The sequence below is a fragment of the Psammomys obesus genome, unplaced genomic scaffold (assembly GCF_907164565.1).
Source record: "Psammomys obesus unplaced genomic scaffold, mPsaObe1.curated_primary_1811, whole genome shotgun sequence".
Taxonomy (NCBI): domain Eukaryota; kingdom Metazoa; phylum Chordata; class Mammalia; order Rodentia; family Muridae; genus Psammomys; species Psammomys obesus.
This window is the reverse complement of record NW_026596152.1, coordinates 9,339,796-9,360,477: the sequence shown is the minus strand read 5'-3', so window position 1 is coordinate 9,360,477 and position 20,682 is coordinate 9,339,796. Positions and strand designations below refer to the sequence as shown.

The 20,682-nt window shown below is 56.8% G+C and overlaps 2 protein-coding genes across 4 annotated transcripts in view; one reads left to right on the top strand and one right to left on the bottom strand.

Moving 5' to 3' along the window:
- Llgl1 (LLGL scribble cell polarity complex component 1) overlaps positions 1-6,919 on the top strand; it is a 14,518-nt gene extending 7,599 nt beyond the window's left edge. Inside the window, exons 11-22 of the mRNA XM_055594101.1 lie at positions 4-71; positions 1,037-1,190; positions 1,272-1,376; positions 1,882-2,174; positions 2,444-2,591; positions 2,763-2,916; positions 3,990-4,285; positions 4,734-4,998; positions 5,141-5,255; positions 5,378-5,490; positions 5,648-5,768; positions 5,858-6,919. Coding sequence (XP_055450076.1) covers positions 4-71; positions 1,037-1,190; positions 1,272-1,376; positions 1,882-2,174; positions 2,444-2,591; positions 2,763-2,916; positions 3,990-4,285; positions 4,734-4,998; positions 5,141-5,255; positions 5,378-5,490; positions 5,648-5,768; positions 5,858-5,936 — 1,911 coding nt within the window. The 3' untranslated portion in view covers positions 5,937-6,919. The remainder of the gene's footprint in view (positions 1-3; positions 72-1,036; positions 1,191-1,271; positions 1,377-1,881; positions 2,175-2,443; positions 2,592-2,762; positions 2,917-3,989; positions 4,286-4,733; positions 4,999-5,140; positions 5,256-5,377; positions 5,491-5,647; positions 5,769-5,857) is intronic.
- Flii (FLII actin remodeling protein) lies at positions 6,875-20,682 on the bottom strand. Of its 3 annotated transcripts, none has more exons than XM_055594098.1 (30): positions 20,537-20,682; positions 18,759-18,869; positions 18,253-18,324; positions 16,086-16,166; positions 15,720-15,805; positions 15,475-15,636; positions 15,221-15,324; positions 14,638-14,813; positions 14,377-14,534; positions 13,958-14,042; positions 13,516-13,663; positions 13,233-13,369; positions 12,871-13,083; positions 12,506-12,685; positions 11,859-11,941; positions 11,681-11,755; positions 11,410-11,493; positions 11,153-11,324; positions 9,797-9,901; positions 9,525-9,716; positions 9,100-9,288; positions 8,870-9,009; positions 8,551-8,794; positions 8,252-8,406; positions 8,120-8,180; positions 7,913-8,041; positions 7,736-7,842; positions 7,558-7,663; positions 7,304-7,369; positions 6,875-7,165 (listed from the first exon to the last, which is right to left on the bottom strand). In XM_055594098.1, the coding sequence occupies exons 1-30, from the start codon at positions 20,597-20,599 to the stop codon at positions 7,031-7,033; spliced, it is 3,819 nt and encodes a 1,272-aa protein (XP_055450073.1). In that variant the 5' UTR covers positions 20,600-20,682; the 3' UTR covers positions 6,875-7,030. The 3 variants fall into 3 exon arrangements, with proteins under 3 accessions (XP_055450073.1, XP_055450074.1, XP_055450075.1); XM_055594099.1 differs by having other exon boundaries at positions 13,233-13,366; XM_055594100.1 differs by lacking the exon at positions 20,537-20,682 and adding an exon at positions 19,516-19,694.

Below are 20,682 nucleotides of genomic sequence, written 5' to 3'. Positions count from 1 at the left end.
TAGAGCTGGCCCATTACTGGGGGCCGGAACTTGGCCCAAGAACCCTCACAGCGTGGGCTGCTCCTGACTGGGTAGGTGTTGGGTGTGGGTGATAGACAGGGCCCTCCACCTGTGAGGCCTTATCTGTTTCTTGAATGGCCCATATTCTTTGGCTGCTGAAGTGCTCGGTGACTCAGGCTTAGTCCTAGCAAATTTGGGTTGTTGCTGTAAGGAAGCCTCCCTACATTCTGGCTCAAGGCCCTACCCTGCACTTCCTCTTGGTCTGGGACTGAGTTTCAGCCTGGCCCAGGCTCCACCCATCTGGCTTGCCTGCCATGGCATGGACTGGAAAATCTGGGTTGGCCTATGCTGACTCCTCTAGTCAGGTGTTGGAAAGCAAGGCTAGGTCTAGCCACTGGTGACTCAGGCCTTACTAACTGCCTTGCCTCTCCCTCCTGCCTGTCTTGGGACCCTCAGGCATCGCAAGGTAACTAGCCTTTTCCTGTTGAGAGCTTATTATGACCTCAGGGAGGCTGGAAAGCCTGAACCATCTCACTGTCTAGCTCCTTCTAAGCTACCTGGGCATCTCACTGTCTTGGGACCCCACTGGGGCTCTGCAGCCTTGTCCCAAGAGTGCACTCTACTTTTGTCTACTCTTCTCCCTCCTGCTCCCCCTTCCACCTCTTTTGCCATCCAGCCGTCCCACCGCTTCACCTACAAGGGCCCCTTGGGCCTCTTGCGCTTTCTGGGGTTCATGGCTTAGGCTGTGATTTCTGGGTGCTCCTTGTTCCCCTCTGCCATCTCCTGGTTGCCACAGTAGTCGTTCTGTTACCCTCCAATCTGTTCAGAGGACTCTTGGGGCATGAGACGAGTATGGCCTGACATGCAGTAGGCGCTCAGTAGCTATTTATCCTGCATAGCGAGTGCTCGCTGCTGTGTGCAGTCCGACTCTAGCTGGTGTTTGGTATATGCAGTAGGCACCCATAGCGGCCACTGGAAGAATAGTTTCGAGGGTGTGGATCTCTCAGGGTGGTCTCTGACACCCCCCTCTCTCCAGGCACGAGGATGGCACTGTGCGGTTCTGGGATGCCTCTGGTGTAGCGCTAAGGCCACTCTACAAGCTGAGCACAGCTGGCCTCTTCCAGACTGACTGTGAGCATGCAGACAGCCTGGCCCAGGCTGTGGAGGACGACTGGCCGCCCTTCCGCAAGGTGCCTGTCTGCCCCGCCCCTCAGCCTGCCTTTGAACTTACCGTGTTCTGTCCAGTCCATCATTCTGTCTTGTCCCCTCAGGTGGGCTGCTTTGACCCCTACAGTGATGACCCCAGGCTAGGAATACAGAAGGTCGCCCTTTGCAAGTACACAGCCCAGATGGTGGTGGCGGGCACTGCAGGCCAGGTGCGCTTGGTGTCCCCAGGTGTGGCTGCCGGGGAGGCTGGGCTGAAATAGAGAGGACCAGCCTAGGCTGAGTAGGTCAGAGTGAGACTGGAGTCCCGGGTAAGGTTGGCAGGGCTGAGGACTAATGGAAAGTGTGGGAGGTGCTACCACTTGAATAAAGGGTCGGGGCGCCACAGAGGCTTGAGGCTGGGAGCAGGAATATGGGTGTGAGACCTAGTGGGTCTCAGTCACCGATTACATTTAGTGCTTGACTGTGTACACAGGGTTAGTGTTTGCTCGTTGCTTAGTGGAAGGCAGAGGCTCAGGAAAAGAGTGGAGGGTTCCAGGAGGGTGGGGCCATCATAGTATTTCATCACCGAAGTTTCTTGGTGCTCAGTGCAGCTTTGGCATGGTATGCCAACAGTACTTCCTGGGTAGGTGAATGAAGACATGGGGGCACTCGGCCATGTCTGGATAGGGTCCAGGGTGCCCTCTTCTGCTCAGTCCTCTGCCTGTTGTGGTCCAGGTGCTGGTGCTGGAGCTCAGTGACGTGCCGGCAGAGCATGCTGTGAGTGTGGCCAGCGTGGATCTCCTTCAGGATCGTGAGGGCTTCACGTGGAAGGGCCACGAGCGGCTGAGCCCCCACACGGGGCTGTTGCCTTGGCCTGCCGGCTTCCAGCCCCGAGTGTTGGTGCAGTGCCTCCCGCCTGCCGCTGTTACTGCGGTCACTCTCCATGCTGAGTGGAGCCTTGTGGCCTTTGGTACCAGTCATGGCTTTGGCCTTTTTGACTACCAGCGCAAGAGCCCTGTGCTGGCCAGGTATGTGGCATGTGGTGGGCAACCAAAGCCCTGATAAGATGGTCTGGGATTCAGTTTCCTTTCAGAGGTTAGTGTGGCAGAGGCAGACTGACTAGAAATGCCCTTCTGACCTCTCTCCTCCGTGGAGAACTGCTCAGCCCCTCCAGTTGCCGCAGCCACAAGCCCTAGCACCAAGTTGCTTGGCGCTGTGCCCTGGGCTCCAGTAGCTGGCTTCAGGCCAGCAGGAGTACAGCATGGCTCCACAGCGCAGCTGGCCCTGTCATCCCCAGGTGTACCCTTCACCCCAATGACTCTTTGGCCATGGAGGGGCCACTGTCACGAGTGAAGTCCCTCAAGAAGTCACTGCGACAGTCATTCCGGCGTATCCGGAAGAGCCGTGTCTCGGGCAAAAAGCGGGCTACTCCTGCCAGTAGCAAGGTGAGCTGGACTGGCTGCCATGTCCCTGCCCTGGCTCAGAGCCCTCAGGCCTGTCCAGTTGCCATGCTCTCCCACAGTGGACTGGGGAGCAGGTGCATGCGTGGCAACGCCTGCGGGCACTGGGCGGAAAGGGCTCTGGTAGGGTCGCGTCTAAGACTCTGGCCGCTCCAGTTGCAGGAGGCCAATGCACAGCTGGCAGAGCAGACCTGCCCCCATGATGTGGAGGTGACACCCGTGCAGCGTCGCATCGAGCCTCGCTCTGCTGACGACTCCCTCTCTGGTGTTGTACGCTGCCTCTACTTTGCTGACACATTCCTTCGAGATGGTGAGGCCAGGATAGGGACAGGGTGGAGAGGTTAGGTGTCCTCTGTACTGGTTGGGGAGGTGGTGTTATGAGCACCTACTATGTGCCAAGCTCTACTTTGGGACACCTTGGCCACCCGTATAGCTTCCCACAGGGACATACTGGGTTGCTGAGTGGGTTGCACAAGCTTTGTAGAGTTGAACAGGAAGCGGAGGAGCCATGCTGAGGCGGTGGGCAGGTGTAGAAGTGTGGGGGCAGATAAGGCAGAGCTGGTGCTGGCCTGCATTCAGGGACTCGGCGTCCACTCTGTGGTAGCAGGTCCTCCCTGTGCCTTAGGTAGGTTGGTGGCTCTTAGGTTTTTACACTGTATAACAGTAGTTTGACACAGAAAATAGTGTATAGTCGCCCACATACTTCAGCTGCCTCCCCCAGGTTCTCTACTGTGTGTGCCCTCTCCACACTTCTTTTTTTAAGATTTATTTATTGTCTATACAACGTTCTGTCTGTATGCATGGCAGAAGAGGGCACCAGATCTCACTATAGATGGCTGTGAGCCACCATGTGGTTGCTGGGAATTGAACTCGGGACCTCTGGAAGAGCAGTCAGTGCTCTTACCTCTGAGCCATCTCTCCAGCCCCTCTGCACACTTTATTCTTTGTTTTTGTTGCTTGCGTGTTAGACAGGGTCTCACCAGAGTCCTGGCTGCCTGGAACTTGCTATGAAGATCAGGCTGGTCTCAGCAGGCAGAGATCTGTGTCTGTCTCCTGAGGGGTGTGCCAGCATGCCCAGCCTTGCGGGAGGGCATTGCACTTGCTGGAGTGAGTTGAGGGTGTAGCTTGATGGGAGGAGGTATCAGGGACTAGTTTGTGGCCCTTAAACCCCCTTGAAGATGTTCTCAAGGTGGCTTGTGCCTCGCTCTGCTCAGGTGTGTCAGACCAGAGGGTTGAGGCCACACAGCAGGTGTGAGAAAGGAGTATGGAAACCTGAGCTCCGAGCCCTACAGCTAGCTAGGAAATGAAGACAGGCAAGAGAGAAGGGTGTATGAGGAATGGGGCTCCTCGGGAGGCCTCCCTCACTCTACCTGTCCCCCACAGCGACCCACCATGGGCCCACCATGTGGGCAGGCACCAACTCAGGCTCCGTCTTTGCCTATGCACTGGAGGTTCCGGCAGCCACAGCGGGCGGTGAAAAGCGGCCCGAGCAGGCCGTGGAGGCTGTGCTGGGCAAGGAGGTCCAGCTGATGCACCGGGCACCTGTGGTGGCTATTGCTGTGTTGGATGGTCGTGGCCGACCCCTGCCGGAGCCTTATGAGGCCTCCCGGGATCTGGCACAGGCGCCTGACATGCAAGGTGGGCACGCTGTGCTCATCGCATCTGAGGAACAATTCAAGGTGAGCTGCTGTGGATGACGGAGGTGCACCTAGGCCCCCATCTTGGACCTTTTAGAACCCCTGCTCTGCCCATTTTTTCTGCCTGCTCCATCAAAGAGCCTTCAGCCCCTGAAGGACCTGGCGCACTCTAATCCTGCCAGGTTCCCCTAAGGCTTTCTACCTCACTGCCTTCTCTGAGAGTCCCATGGTAACCCCTTGAATCCAGTCCTCTGCTACTTCTGGTACAGGCGTAGATCAGATGAATGTGTCTAGTTAATGTGGACAGGTAGAGATAAGGTGCACCACGAAGCCTGGGCTGGGTCCACAGGAAGGGTGTCTGGTCCAGCAGGTGGCATCTCTCCACGTACAGGTGGGTTGAGGCCTGCAGGGCCAGCTGGGTGTCGGGCTGAGTGAGGAGCTCTGTGGTTAGAACAAGGCTGGGCCTAACTCACTGGCCATCTGTCACCAGGTGTTCACACTACCCAAGGTAAGCGCGAAGACCAAATTCAAGCTGACGGCCCACGAAGGCTGTCGTGTGCGGAAGGTAGCCCTGGCCACATTTGCCAGTGTGCTATCTGAGGACTATGCCGAGACCTGCCTTGCCTGCCTCACCAACCTGGGCGATGTCCACGTCTTCTCTGTTCCTGGCCTGAGGCCTCAGGTGCACTACTCCTGTATCCGGAAGGAGGACATCAGTGGCATTGCCTCCTGTGTCTTCACACGCCATGGCCAGGGTGAGGTGGGACAGGTGGTTGGGAACAACCATGGCTCAGCAGAAAGCCCCGGCTCTGCTTATGCACCAGAGACGTGCTGGCTAGGGGTTGGCGGCGGTCATTCTTCCTTACACGCTCCTTGGCCCTTTTCTCCTGCTCACAGGCTTTTACTTGATTTCTCCGTCTGAATTTGAACGCTTCTCCCTGAGTGCTCGCAACATCACAGAACCGCTCTGCTCTCTAGATATCAGCTGGCCCCGAGGTGCCACCCGGCCTGGGTGAGGAGGGGGCCCCTTATCCACCTTGGTCTTCACGCTCCGGCGTTAGTGCCTGTTTCTGGTTTGGGGGTGCCATGTAGCACCTGTAGCAGCCCCCATTACACGCCCCTCTACTTCTGTAGCCACACGCTTCAAGACTCACCCAAGCTGAGCCAGGCCAATGGGACCCGGAACATCATTCTGGCCCCAGAGAGCTGTGAAGGAAGCCCTGACTCTACACACAGCAAGGGAGCTGGTGAGAGGTCACAGGGTTGGGGCAGGCATTGACTGGAGGGTACCTGGGGAGAGGGGTCAGGACAAGCTTGGTGCTACTGGGCCAGGCTGGAAGCACACACGTGTCCCACGAGGTCTCTAGATGTAGAGTGGCTATTGAGGAGCGCTTCTTCCAACAGATAACACAGACCCACCCGAGGCCACACTCTCACCTGTGTCCCTCGACTCAGCCACTAGTGGGGATACCACACTGGACACGACAGGAGAGGTCACAGTGGAATATGTGAAGGATTTCCTGGGGTGAGGCCACCTGCTCACTCCCAAGCCTCCATTCCCAGGGCAACGAGGGGCCTTCCACCCCACCCCTTCTGATTACTGCCCCTCCCCAGCTCTCCCGAGGACTCTGAGAAGAACCTTCGGAACCTGGGAGCAGATGAGGCCCGGGCCTACACCCTTCTGATTAAATGAGGTGCTGCAGGGGCAGCCAGGCCTTACCACACAGCAGCTGCCATACCTCACCCCAGCTGGGACCCTGGCAGGCCTCTAGAATGGTGTCACTCCTAGAAGCCTACCTGCCTTCCTCTAGCTGTCAGAGGCTTAGGGACCCACAGTCAAGATCACAGTTCAGTGCTAGGAAGGGGCTGGCCTTTTAGCTCTGAGGTCCTGGACATTGAGAAGGCCACTTCTGACCCTGCGGGTGGAGGAGTTGAGGCTCATCCTGTTCACCGAGCCCATTGCACAGCAGAGTCACTGAGGCTGGTAGGTCCTGCCTGTTGAGCCAGCACGTGGCCCTTATGTGCTGTACCAATCCTGCTATGGACCCAGCCTAGCTGGAGCCTGGAGCTCTGTGGGCCTGGGTAGCTAGTGCCTCTGCATCCTACATTGGACACAGTCCCCGTGCCCTCTTCCACTTGGTACCCTCCTAGATCGCCAGCAAGTTCATCTCAAGACTGTCACTGAAGGGCCTGCCCGCCCCGCAGACTGGAGCCATCACCACCTGCTTATCCCAGCCCACCGTTGGCCTTGCCTAGCCCCTTAACACTGACCCCACCCTGTTAACCTGGGGGACCCGGTCTTGCTGATGCTGGGCCCTGAAGCCCCCCCAGCTCGAAGGTCAGCTGGAGGGAGCGTGTTAGGACTTGCACTCCATGCTGCCCTTTCTCAAGCAGAGTATTTTTCTAACGCCTGGACTGCGCTGGCCAGTCATTTCTACAGCAGTTTTGGTACTTGCTCCTGGCCTGTGTGTATGCTCATATGACCGGAAACTGCTGGTCATCAGGACTGAAGTCGGTCAGAGGTGTGTGTGCATGTGTGTGGGCGGCGAGGATGGGCTTCCCTGGACACTCCACCTTGGGCTTTTCTGTCTTTTTTTAAAAATCTAGTTGTTTTAATATTAAAAGTACTGATTTTTTAAATATTGAAAATAAAAGCATTTAATATCTTTTAAAGTACATCTGCACACCTGTGAACACACCGATGGGGCCTGGGGCTGTGCGCTAGCTGCAGGATGTGGGTGGCTGGGAGGTCTGGCCCTCACTGGAGTCTGAGGTCCTAGGTGCTGCCTAGGCTGGGGCTTGGCGGAAGGCGCTCCAGGCGTGGAAGCAGCGGGTGAAGGGCCGCTGCTCGTTGCCTTTGCGAACCAGGCGCAGACGGCGTGGCCGCTCGTTTGCCTTGGAGCGCGTGTGCTGGATGTAAACCTGGTGAGGAGAACAGGACCCAGGTAGTCCCGAATCCCGCTGGACTGACCACAGTGCCCCTTCCCAGACCTCTGTCCAGGGCGACGGAGGGGCAGGGGGCTCCTGCCACCATCAGGCTGGCTTCAGTCTCCCTCTTACCTGGCAGGCCTTCAGACTCAGTTTGATCTCCACTTGGCTTGTCTGGGTCCCAACCCACATGTACACCTGTGGATCCAGCGGAGGAAATGGTCACATGGTGTCTTGGCCTTTTGTCAAAACTGAACCCAGGGTCTCTGCACGTGACACTCTAGTGGTTCACCGGTGGCTGGTGGGAATGCTTCCCTCTGGCCCCACCACCCCCATCTGCAACGTCTTAATCCAACAGGCAGGGTCTGAGTGGGGCAGGGTCTCACTTCTTGGCCATTGTCCAGCAGCATGATGTCATCGTCTGCCAGGTCATCTTGGCAAAAGTCAGAGCATTTCTCAGTCACTGCGAAGTAGCCCTTGTCATTGGAACACCTGAAGGGCAACAGCCATGGTGAAGGGCAGGTTGGAGAAGGGACTGAAGCTAGAGGAGGGTCAGGCACTCACCTGAAGAGCCTTGTGTGCTTCATGTACTCTGCATCTTCGTCGTAGGGTTTCTGGGCACCGATGCCCACCCAGAAGAAGTTCTCTGGCTCCTCGCCTTCGTTGATGACCTACGGGAGGAGCTGATAAGCCAGGGCCCTCATCTGCTCTCGCCATTCTGCCTGCCCCCGCCTCTATTACCTGTTTGCTGTAGGAGGCATCAAACATGGTGTTCAGTATGTCTTCTGCCAGCTTGGCTTCGTCAGGGTCTGATGCCCGGCCCACCCAGGCATACACGATGCCTTGGTTGTCCTCACTTTCAAAGGGGACCTATGGCATGCACAGGGGGCTTGGGTCAGGTCTGGTTCCTTGCCCACCACCCTGCTCTGCTGTCCTCTGCAGCCTCACCTTGAGGATGAAGCAAAACTCGGAGTTGAGAAGGCTGGAGTCAGTGTTGATCTGGATGCACCTGTGGGAAGGAGGGTCAGCAGCGTTTCTCCCACCCATGGACTCCTGCCCCTCTCCACGCCAGGTACCCACCGAGTGCAGAGGGCACTGCCGTTGGTGCGGATCTGGTAGAGGCTCGGCTGGAGAGTGCCCTGGGCCGCCTTCCTCTTGCCCCGGTGGATGATGAACTTTCTTTTGAAATGGGACAGGAACTTGGGGTTCTCTTGCTGCTGTGTCATGCGTACTACCTGTGGATCAGAAGTGCTGGGTTCTTCCCTAGACCCTGCCTGCCTGCCTGCCCTTCAGGGGTCAGGCCTCCTCAGGTCTGGTTCAATCATGCTAGCATCCCAACCATAGGCCACGGGGCACAGCTCAGGGCGTTTGAGGCCTACCTCCAGCTTGCCAGGGAAGAGGCTCTCAAACTTCTTCTGTAGACTGAAGGTGAAGGTAAGCCAGCCCATGTTGGAGGCCTCCCGGCCCTGCCAGAAGTAAACTATGCACTGAAAATCCTCCTCAGGCTGCTTCTCCTCTGCCTCAGCTGCTGCTGCTTCCTCCCCTTCTGTACCGTCCTCAGAGACCTTCCTCTCCTTGTCTGCTGTCTTCTCTTCCTCCTCATACTCCACAGGTACCCAGTACCTGCAGTTTAGACAGTGGTGAGCAGGGGTTGCGTACGGAAAAAGAGGGCAAGAGGGTGAGGTTTTGTTATGGCACCTGCAGAGGAAGACATAGCAGTCTTGTGTGTAGAAGTGGCCAAACTCCTCCTCTGGCAGTCGAGTGAACTTCCGGCCCTCCAGCACGAAGCCTTCCATGCCATCCAGGTCCTCGTTCCATTCCTCCATCAGCTGCTCTGCCTGTCATCCCGGCCCCAAGGAGGTCTGAGCATCGTGCTGTGCAGAGACCCTTGCCTCTCACACACCTCCCCTTCACAGGCCTCACCGTACCTCAGCCAGTGCCATTGGTGGCTGCCGAGGTAGGAAGAGTGCAGTGAGGTCAGCCTTCATCTGGTCTGTCTTCTCTGTGTCCCGCTTCACCTTCCCAGAGAGGCCTGTGCCCTGCAGCACAGCCTCTGCATTTCGTGTGTAGTCCACGGTCAACACATCGTCCCAGTTTTTGAACTTGGCCTTGAACACCTGTGGAGAACAGGATAATGCCCGAACTGGAGAGAGGTACAGCACAGTTAGGTTAGAGGCTGAGGGAATCTAGCAAGTCTTGGAAAAGGCAGGCAGCACTCAAGGGATGGGGTCTAAACAGGAGCTGGAGGTGGGCTTAGCAAAAAGAAATTGGGACAGGTTACAGCGTGGATTTGGGCCACCGAGGGGCTAGGGCATGGTGGGCAGTGGAAAACAAGCTGGGCATGAGGGTGGACCTGCGCCTCGGTGCCCTCCAGGCTTCGGCTGACCACTGCATGGCGTGGCCGGTGCAGCATCCCACACAGCTCCTGGCCCAGCTTGAGTGCAGCAGCCCGCACTAGGCGTGGAGACTTGCGGCCAAGCCAGATGAAGACATCAGACCAGCAGTCCAGGATGTACACACAGCGCGTGTCCAGCAGGCTCTGCAGCTGTAGGACGGACGGCTGGAGGTCAGGCCCTGGGCAACATGGAATGATGGAGGACCCACGCCCACCCGCCTCCACCTCACCAGTCTCATTTCTGGCAGCAGTTCCACCTTTGGCCGTTTTTTATGTTCCACTGACAGCTTGTAGTTGATCTGCGGAAGCTCCAAGTAGCCCAGACCCAGACCCACCTGGAAGGAAAAGAGACGGGTCCGGCAGACCCCACCACAATTGGGGCCCAGGTCCCTACCTTGCTGTCTGGACTGTTTCCCTTCAAACTAAACGACATTTTATGGCGCTCTTCCCCACGTTCGGTGTTCGTTGGTTTTTTCTAGTGCAGGGAGCGGTACAGGGTTTCCCATTCCAGGCGAGTGCTCCACTCCAGAGCCCCACTCCAAGCCAGTAAAGAGCTTTTTATTTTTTTCAATTACTTTTTTTTAAAGATTTATTATCTAAACATCATTTTACTTGCATGCGTGCCTGCACGCCAGAAGAGGGCACCAGATCTCACTATAGATGGTTCTGAGCCACCCTGTGGTTGCTGGGAATTGAACTCAGGTCCTTTGGAAGGACAGACAGTGCTCTTAACCTCTGAGCCATCTCTCCAGCCCCTAATTGTTTTTTTCAAGACAGGGTTTTTCTGTGTAACCCTGGCTGTCCTGGAACTCCCGGTCTGTAGACAAGGCTGGCCTCAAATTCAGAGCTCCGTTGCCCCCATGCGCTGGGGTTGGAAGGCGTGCACCGCCACTGCCGGGCCTTAGTTGCTATTTTTAAGTGTGCATATTTTGCCTGTAAGTATGTGTATCACATGTATCTTTGGCGCCTACAGAGGGAGGCCAGAAGGCGGTGTTGGATCCCTGGAATGAGAGCTACTCCGTGGGTCCTGGGACTTGACCACCCAGTTCCTTTTGGAAGAGCAACAAGTTCTTTTAACTACTAGGCCATCTCTGCTGCACTGAAAGGACTAGTTTTAGAGACAGGGACTTACTGTTTATCTCTGCTTGGCCTCAAACTCAGAGATCTGCCTGCCTCTGCCTCCCAAAAGTGCTGGGATTAAAGGTGTGCGCCACCACACTAAACTGGACGGGTGTTTAAATACAAGTTTCCCTTGCTTGCCCAATCTAGGTCTTTACTGTTGTTTCTGATTTATTTTTATTTATTTATTGGGTTTCGAGACAGGGTGCTTCTGACCTCTTAACCTGTCTCTTTTCTGCTCATAAGAATCTCAGTCTCCTACCTTGCACAGAATTAAGGCAAATGCTCAGCTCTGGGACCCTGGAGCTTCTGGCCCACCTTCCAGAAGAGCATGCTGGCTCCACCCTCAAAGTTGGCTTCCAGACTGAGCTCCTCCCACAGGTGGTGGATGCCCTGTTTCCCCAAAGCCCACAGCACAACCGACCGGCTGAGCTCAGGCTGGCCCCGCACCCAGCACCATGACCCACCTTGTAGAGCTTGGGCTGGGGCGGCCAGAAGTCGTCAGGCACGTGCTGCTTGACCTCAGAGGGCTCCCCACCCAGCACCTCCCAGAACTCTGGCAGCTCTTGGCCCTGCATCAGGAGTGTGATTTCTGCCTTTCCTTTCCGCTCATTCTTGTTAATTTTCTCTGCAAAGAGCCTGAGGACAGATGCAAAGCCCTCAGCACAGCCCTGCTGTTCTTTGGGGACCTTCCCTTGCCCAGAATGCTCCACTGACCACCTACCTTGCCTTAGTGCTGCTGCTCAGGGTAGCCTGGGCTCCCCGCCACACATAGATGTCCAGTCCTCGGTCCAGGAGGAACACAAACCTGGATAGGACAGGAAGAGTAAGGTCCCTGCTCCCTGACCCAAAAGATGGGGTTCTGGTCTCTCTTTCTCGAAGACCTCAGGCTTCCCTGCCAAGCTCTGAGGAGAAGTTAACAAGGTCGCTTCCTCCTTGGTGAGGAGGCAACTGATGACAAGCACGCCTACTTCCTCTCTTCCCAGGGGGCTCACCTTGGATCCAGGGAGGCCCCCTTGAGGGGCACAGGCTCCAACTTGATGTTCTTTTTCCCATATACCCGGTACATCCTGGGGAGCAGGGCAAGAATGATTTACTGGGGGCACCGACGCACCCTTGCCTCCGCCCAATCCCAGCAGTCCAGGCCAACGCCACCCTGCTCTGCCCACTAACCTGGTGACATAGTGTGTATCTTCCACAGTATAGAAACCGCTGGCCGTTCCGCCTTCAATGTAGGAGATGTCATTGTCAAACACCTGTATGTGCGAGCATGGTTCTTCATCACTGAGCCGTTCCCTGCCCCACCAACTACCTGCCAGGCTTGGTAGAGCTTACACAGCCCAAGCGCGGGCAAACCGACAGAGTCAGAGCGGGATGGGGTAGCGCAGGGAGCACTGGCCTATGCCCACATGGAGGACAGCCTGAGAGCCGTTTGTGGAGGCTTGCAGGCCTGGGTGGCCTGGAGTAAACTCCAGCGGCATGCCATCGCTAGGGCTAACCTAGCTGGCTGTAGGGGAGAAACAGCAAATCTGCCAACTGGCTTTTTCTAGGGCTTGGCTCTTCCCTTATCCCCGAGCCTGTAACCTGCCCCAAGAGCTATTGGTGCCAGCCCTGATCCTGAGCTCCATTCCTAATCCCGTCTTCCAGCTCCCAAAGCTGGGACCCTTCCCTGCCAGCCACGGACTTCAAACCGGACCACCTCATGCTCCCCAGACCTCACCCTGCTGTCTGAGGCTCCCGTCACTACCTTTGGCCTGAGCTCCCTGCCCTCCCCATGTATGTAAGGCCCGAGTTCCCTCCTGGCTGTGTGCTCACTGCACCTGCAGGAACTCCTCGCTCTCATCTCCCATCTCCTCTCGCACAGTGCGGCACTCAGCGCCCAGGTAGTTGCGCAGGTTGACCGCGTGGATGGCGGAGCAGGCTTTCTTGTCGAGCGTGGCCTCCCCGCCAATCCAGTAGTAGATCTCCCAGTTCAGGGAACCACTGTCATCCAGGAAGGTCTGAGGAGACCAAGGCATTGGCCATGAGCGCCTTCTAGGGCCATTCGAGACTTCCCAGCCCCAGGAACGCCTGTGGCTTTCTAGGCCACATGAATGCCACCACCGCCTCGACTGCCCCACCAGCCTGCCGCCCACCCGGCACCTCAACGAGGCACAAGGTGCAGAACACTAGGAGGCAGCCCCACCTTGAGCACAATGTAGCAGTCAGCCTCGTAGAACTTGCCATGGAAGGCTTCCTCCACCAGCACAGGCACAAAGTTCTCAATTTGCCAGATGGTCAAGCCGGGCAGCTGGCCCACATCCTCGGTGAAGAACTCTGAGTAGTCAAGGCGTGGCTTCTCCAGGCCCTGGTCCCAGCGTCGCGCCTTGCCCCCAGGTGCCCGGGCATCTATGCTTTCCTGGAGACACAGGAGCAGTACTAACTCTACTGAGACACTAAGACTGGCCTCTGCTTCCCTCACCTTGGCATTAGCCATTCTCTCTCCTCAGGGCCCCTCTTCCTCCTAAGAGTCTAGACCTGCCCTGCCCCAGGCCTGACCTGACCTACCTCTTGTTTTTTGTTCTTCTCCTGGGCAACATCTGACATGCCTTTTAACACTTGCTTGGCCTGGTCATCCTGGGCTGAGTCCTTGCGTCTCCGAAGCCGCATCTTGCGAGCCAAGGGGTCCTTGGACCCGCTCCCTACTTATGGGAGATGCAGGTGTCTGTGTCCCGCTGGGCTGGCTACTGGACATTCAGCCAGGGGCCAACCCTTGTACCCAGATTGCAAATGGGTAAGCAGAGGTCCAGAGACATGCCCTTGCTCCCACGCCAGACCACGTTCTGCCTACCCGCTGCGGCGGCAGCCACGGTGGCGGGGGAGGCGCCCGCCAGCCTTAGCTGGTTCTGCAGTGAGAAGTCGATGTTGTACCACTCGGCAGCGCGGTCAGCAGGCTTGGGCGGCATGATCAGGCTGGGGTTCTCTCGAACGTCCAGGACCTGGTAGGTGAGCAGAGGCGGTGCTGGTCTGGAGGCCAACCTCTAAGCCACACACCTGCCCCTCACTTCGGTCTAGAGCCAGGCCCAGGAACCAAGTTCTGACACTGGCCGCCCTGCAGCTGCCTGTGAGGCTTTAGTCACACGATGGTGTGCTGATGAGCAGGCGCTCTCCCCAGAGGTGCCTGCGCACTGCCCCTAGACGGCTGTTGCTAGGTCTCCAAGACACAGGCACACCCTCTGCTCCGTTCTTGCTGATACCCTGTCCCCACTCCACACCGGCCCCGCCTGCCTGACCTCGATTTCTGTCAGGAAGTGGATGGCCTCTGGGAGGGTCACCAGGCGGTTCTTGTTCAGGACAAGTTTCTTCAGCTTTGGGCACCTGTAAAGACAGGCCAGCCAGAGCCTTAGGGGATACAGTGTTGCCATTAGGCCCGGGGAGAGGGGCTTCCCCAATTCTTTGTCTTTGAGCAAGGTATCCATAGGAGAGTCAGTGATTTTTCACCAACGGAGGGGACCCACAAATTTAGTGGTGTTGGAGCCATTCTGACCTAGACCCTAACATTAACTTCCTAAAAGTTAGTCTGGGAACCCCAAGTTGGGTGTGGGATGGGGTGGGGCCGCATCCCTGAAGGCAAGTCAGTCCTTAGCAGGATGCAGGCACGTCAGCAGGCTGTGGGGTTAGCCCCAGCTTCACTCCCACCCTAGCCCAGCACCTGCAAAGACTCTCGGGAATCAGCTCCAGGTTGTTGTTAGCAGCCATGAACTCCTCCAGGCTGCTGAGCTTGCCGATGCCGGAAGGCAGCCCGTCGAAGTCCAGCTTGTTGGAGTTCAGGTACAGCTTCTTCAGCTTGGTCAGCTTGCAAATGGCTGACTGGAGGGGCAGGGGGTCAGTTAGCGTGGAGCCCGGCACTCCCGCCCAGGCCACCCGATGTCCCACCCGCCCGGGCCACCCGATGTCCCAGGCACAGGCTCACAGGCAGGGAGGTGAGCTGGTTGCGAGACAGATTCAAGGTCTCCAGGTGCACCCACTGGTCAATGCACAGGGACAGCTCTGAGATCTGGTTGCTACTGAGGTTGAGGCGGTGCAGGTTAGGGAGGGTGTACAGGCACTCCGGCACCCTTGTCAAGTCATTGCATGACAGGTCAACATCTAGGGCATGGGGGGGCACGTCAGTTGAGACCCACACAGCAGCCACCAGAAGAAGGAAGCCTCAGTGTGAATTCCAACTCTTCTACCACCAGCTTGTGTGGTCTTAGGCAAGCAACAACATACACGCCTGCAGTATCTACATTTAAGAGACTTTTTCATAGCACCAAATGGGAGTTGGCCAGAGTGTACAGCACCTGAGACACTAAGACAGGGGGACTGCTATGAGTTCAAGGTCAACCCACTTACATAGTGAGTAGCAGCCAGGCCAGGCAGCTAGAGACACACAGCAAGGCCCTGTCTAACTTGTCTGTGAGATGTGACTCAAGAGGCAGGGCTCAGTCCCTTCATTCCCGAGGAGGCAGGCAAGCTCAAGGAGTGAGAACAGGGGATCCCCACATAGCCCGCACCTGCAAGGTTGCTCAGGCCCTCCAGGCTTGTGGGGAGGTTGTTCTGGGTGCGCTGGGTGTTCCGAAGGTGCAGGGTCTGTAGGGCCATCATGGCGGGGAGCTGCCTGCGAGGAAGGAGCTGTCACCTGAGGGCAAGCCCACTCCAGGGGTGTAGCTGGGGATGGGGTGGACAGGAGTGGGCAGGATGTTCAGCCGGCACAGGCCGATGCCAAGGCCTGAGGGCGAGGGGCCAAGCATGGAAAAGCAGGGCCTACCGGAGCTGTGCATGCAGCAGCGGGTTTCCGTTCAGCACCAGGGTCTGGAGGTGCACGAGGCGGCGCATCTGAGGCGGAAGGCTCTCTAGGCGGTTCTCGCTGAGGTCCAGGTACAGCAGGTCCGTGAGGTTGATGAACAGCTGGTTGGGGATGGACTCGATGCTGCCGTGCAGAGAGAAAGGCTGCCGTCAGTCCTCCACCACACCCAGCTCTGGACCGCCCGCCTGCCGCTGACCTCCCAGCACCTGTTATGGCTGAGGTTGAGCACTAGCATGTTCTTGGCATTCTCCAGCTCCCGTGGGCATTCTGTCAACTGGTTATGGCTTAAGTCCTAGGGAAAGGGGACAAGGTCATGCCAGGGTATGTCTCTGCCATACTCAAGGATCCGGCAGGACACTGAAGAGAGGGTGATGAGAACATTTGGGGCCAGAGGGAAACAGATCCTGAGTGGAAGGAGGCTGGCTTAGAGTCCCATGGACTCATGGCTGAGTCCATGAGTGATGTTGGCCCAGCACTGTCTACTTTAGGGGATGATGTGGCCCCAGAGACTTTCCTGAGTGAGGACGGATGACTGGGCATCATAGGGGCCACATGGGCAGGTGACCACTGACCAGAACTGAGAGATCATCCAGCTTGAAGATATCATCAGGGACTCCAGAATTCTTCAGGCTGTTGGCCCGAGCTACAATGGCCTAGGTGGATAAGGGAAGAATTTGTGATCCTTACCTTCTGCTCTTACAGAGAAGCACAGGCCAGGTGCGGTGCCTCTTCAGAAATTGGAGGCCAGGTCTCAGGACTCTCCCACTTCTGACCTTTGCTCAGTCCATCTGGTGTGCTCTTCCTACCCTCCTCGAGAGCACCTCTTCAAACTTTAAATCCCAATGCCAATGTGACTCTGAGTCCAATATGGGGCCTTCAGAGTTGCAGCAGTAGGATGGAAGCGCAGGGCTTGGCATGAAACAAGCATGCACACTGTCAACGAACTATATCCCCACCCACTTTTTCTTTTTACGCCCAAGACAGGATCTCACTCTGTAGCTCTCGATGTCCTGGAACTCGCTATGTAGCCCAGGCTGGCCTTGAACTCAGAGATCCTCCTGCCTCTGCCTCCCGCTGGGATTAAAGGCATGTGCCCTGTGTTCAACTCCACATTTCATTCTGAGTCAATGTTTGTCTAGCTTGTCCAGCTGGACCTGAACTCACTCTGTAGCCCAGAGGGTCTTAAGCTTTCCTGCTTACCTACCTTAACCTCTCCTAGCTGGGATTATAGTCTCTGTGCCACTGGCCTAGCAGAATACCTTTTTCTTTAGGTATGGTGAATGCCTGAATGTATGCATGTGCGCCACGTGCAGTTCATGCAGTCCCTGTGTCCCTTCCCAGGCTGGGACAAGCCAGCTAACTTCCCAGCTAAGTGATACTATAAGTCACTTCAACGCTGTGCGCCCCTGAAAGCTCAGAGATGTGTAGAAGTCTGAGCAGAAGGCTGGGGCCAGGGGACTGTGGAGGGACCCCGCTGCTTCTTCTGGATGTTGAATGCAGCAAGAGCCACATCTGCTGCTTTCTTTCGTTTTGATTTTGGGTTTTTTAGATAGGGTTTCTCTGTGTAGCCCTGGCTGTCCAGGAACTCACTCTGTAGACCAGGCTGGCCCCAAACTCACAGAGATCCACCTGCCTCTGCCTCCTGAGTGCTGGGATTAAGGATGTGCGCCACTGCTGCCCAGAAATCTGCCATTTTTTTTTTTTTAAAGCACAGCCTACCTGCTGGAAGAAAGTGAGGGAGGGACTTGTCCAAGCTATTTAGCCACTATGATGGTGTGGGTGACAATGGCCCCCAAAGCCGTATATATTTGAATGTTTGGTCTGCAGTTGGTGGAAGTGTTTGGGAAGGGTTAGGAGGTGTGGCCTTAGGGTTGCCAAGTGGGGCTGGCTGATATCCATGGGAGGCCTCCCCTTTTCTGAGGCAAAAGAGAAGGGGGGTGAGTGGAAGTGAGAGGGAAGAGAGGAGGGAGGGGAAGCTGCTATTGGGATGTAAAGTAAATACATAACTTAATTAATTTTAAGAAGGAGGCGTGGCCTTGATGGAGGAGGTGCTTCACGGGGGGCAGGCTTTGAAGTTTCAGAAGCCCACGCCACTGCCACTTCCTGCTTCGTGGCTGTTGTCTCAACATGTATGCTCTCAGCTACCGCTATAGCACCATGCCTGCCTACGGCCCTGCTTTCCGCTATGGTGCTCAGGGACTCTTGAACTGTGAGCCCCAAACTAAATGCTTTCTGCTGTGGTGCTCATGACTCTTGGAACTGTGAGCCCTAAACTAAATGCTTTCTTTTGTAAGTTGCCTTGGTCCTGTGTTTTGTTACAGCAATAGAAAAGTAACTAAGACAGCTAGTAAGTGGCAAAGCCCTGGTTCACAGTCAGGGAGCCCAAATCAGACCCTGGTCCCCGAACATCTTGGAGCTCTGGACCTGCAAAGGATAAACCAGGCCCTGTCAACCCAGCTATACTGCTGTCCGGGGTCACCTATCTGTGCGGTAGAGGTTAGAGTCATATGACAACCTAACACGGACTAGCACCACGTTCTGCTTGCACAGGCCATGCTCACAACTGTCCAAGAAGATGGTGGGCTTTGAGACGTCCTCGCTTTTCTCCCAGAACATTCTCATATACATTCCTGCCATAAGGCATAACGGAGGCCTCTTGCAGCAAACACAGGACTCAGAGGAGAGGAGGGCAGACTCTGACCCACCCCTGACCCTACCGAAGCCCTGGCCAACACTCACCCGAAGCGAAGGCAGGCTGGACAGTTCCCCATGCAGTGTTGTCAGATGGTTGTGGCTCACAGACAGGTGCTCCTGGACAGGACAGAGTCAGAGGCTCAGCTGGGGACCTAAGGTGTACAGCCCCTGATGCCCACCCGGGAAGGCCATTCCCCTTTAAACACCCTACCTTCCCTGTATATCTCCCGGATGGGGTACCCACTCCTCCTCCACCAAATTTGCCCCCAGCTATTCTGTTTTTCTCTCTGTGTGACTTATTTATTTATTATGTTCACAATGTTATGCCTGCATGTACACCTGCATTCCAGAAGAGGACACCAGATCTCATCATAGATGGTTGTGAGCCACCATGTGGTTGGTGGGAATTGAACTCAGGACCTTGGAAGAGCAGCCGGTGCTCTTAACCTCTGAGCCATCTCTCCAGGCCCCTATGTGACTTTTTTTTCAGGGTGTGCCCACCTGGCCCAGGCCCTATGACAGGGACCCTCCCTGCTGTCCAGGCCCCTTACCAACTTCTGCAGAGCCGCTAGTTCTTCAGGAAGGTAGCAGAGGCCTGTGCGATTCAGCTTTAGCCATCTCAGGCTGGTCATAGCCTTGACATTCTCAGGGAAGTAGCCACCCTGAGGGGGGGGTGATCATGGTGAGGTCAGTCTGAAAGAGGAGTGTCCCCGCTCCCACCACCTTCTGTGGTCCCCACGACAGCCTGGAGGCTGGAGTTAACTCCTTAGACACTTCACTTTGTACTTCAATTTGTTACAAAGTGGGACTACATGAAAGCCCTCAGAGGACGAAAGTCCTGGCCCAAATCTGTGTCTCTAGCTGAAGCTTATGTCCCGAGGAGGCCAGACAAACCTGGTGTGTTTCAAGGGACACCCAGGACTCCACTCAAATGGCTCTGCCTGGGGTTTCAGGCAGTTTGGCTATTTGGGATAAGATTCCCTCTAATATTCCCCAGACTGCACTAAGGGCCCAGCTCCCCACGGATCCTGGCACAATCTCATTCATTCTCTCCTCACATGTAATGCCCACTTCAGCATTCTAGCTGTTTTTGTTTTTCAAAACAGGGCTTCTCTGTGTAGCCTTGACTGTCCTGGATCTCACTCTGTAGACCAGGCTGGCCTTGAACTAACAGAGATCTGCCTGCCTCTGCCTCCTGAGTGCTGGGTTTAAAGGCCTGAGCCACCAATACCCAGCTATGTGTTTCTGGTCCCCCACCCCATCCCTCCCAGGGTTTCTCTGTAAAGCCCTGACTGGCTTGGAACTCACAGAGATCTGCTTGCCTCTGCCTCCCCAGTTCTGGGATTAAAGGCCTGCGCCACAACTGCCCGGCTACACTTGGTTAGTTTTGACATCTGAGCAGCGTGAAGCTTGATTGCCTTTTGCTGCTGTCTCCTCCTCCTCCAGCCACATTCTCCAGAGTGACTCAGACGTTCCCAATCCAGAGAGGGCACATAGAGACCCGAACTGAGGATAGGGCAAAGCGCTGGCAGCTGTGTACAGGGTCAAATGTGTATCCACGTGCAGGTGAGCTCACGAGGAGCCTACTTCCTCCTCCTTAGTCCCCCTCCCCCAATCTGAAAGGGATGGATGCCACAGCAGAGGGCCTAGGTCGCTCAGCTGATCCTCCAGTCCAGCTTTTCTGTCCCGGGCCTGCGATGAGCCTGCTACATTCCCCAACCTCACCCCCTTAAAGTCAAGCCGGGGTTTCTCTGGCTGTCCTGGAACTTGCTTTGTAGCTCAGGCTGGCCTCGACGAATTCAGAGATGCACCTGCCTCTGTCTCCCCGGTACTGTGACCACTACACCCATAGCCTGGTCTGTCTTCACTGCCCAGAACCTGGGCGGCGGGTTGCCTGTCCCCTGGCCCCTCAGTCTAGCAGCCGCGCAGACACGCAGCCTAGGACCTCGCACACCGGTCGGACGCTCCGTATTAACAGATCTCTTTCCACTCCACGCCTCCAAAAAGGCTGTTCCTAACCCCCTGGGTCGGATGAGAACACCCGGGGCTGCGAGGGGAGAAATGACTGGCCCGGAGACCACGGGGAGGGGCGGTGGCTGGCTAGGGCGTAGTCCCTCGGTGGCACCGGGTCGGGTGCGCGGCTCGCGGGATCCTGTCCCGCGCGGTCCCAGGCCCCGGAGCCCCCGCCCAGGTCTCCCGCCGCGGGCGGGGCAGGCCCGGGAAGCCTCGCGGAGGCCCGCCCGCCCCGCCCGCCGGCCCCGGAAGCGCAGAGGGTGGGCGGCGTAGGGGTCGCCCCCCCCCGCCCCCCCCCCCCCCCCCCCCAGCTGACCTTGAAGTCGTTGCCGCTGAGGTCCACGCCGCGCACGAACGGCAGCACCCCGGTGGCCTCCATGGTGGCGCAGCTCTCCAGCGGGCGAGGAGGACGCGGGCCGGCGGGGAGCCGCGGGCTGGGTCAGCGCCGGCCCCGCCCCTTGC

Excerpts from the sequence above, each read along its gene's own strand:
- Flii (XM_055594098.1), bottom strand. The coding sequence starts at position 20,599 with ATGGAGGCCACCGGGGTGCTGCCGTTCGTGCGCGGCGTGGACCTCAGC. Across the intron at positions 14,814-15,220 it reads GGGCCTGAGCAACCTTGCAG|ATGTTGACCTGTCATGCAAT; the intron begins GTGCGGGCTATG and ends CCCATGCCCTAG. Across the intron at positions 7,664-7,735 it reads AAGCACACAAGGCTCTTCAG|GTGTTCCAATGACAAGGGCT; the intron begins GTGAGTGCCTGA and ends GTTGCCCTTCAG.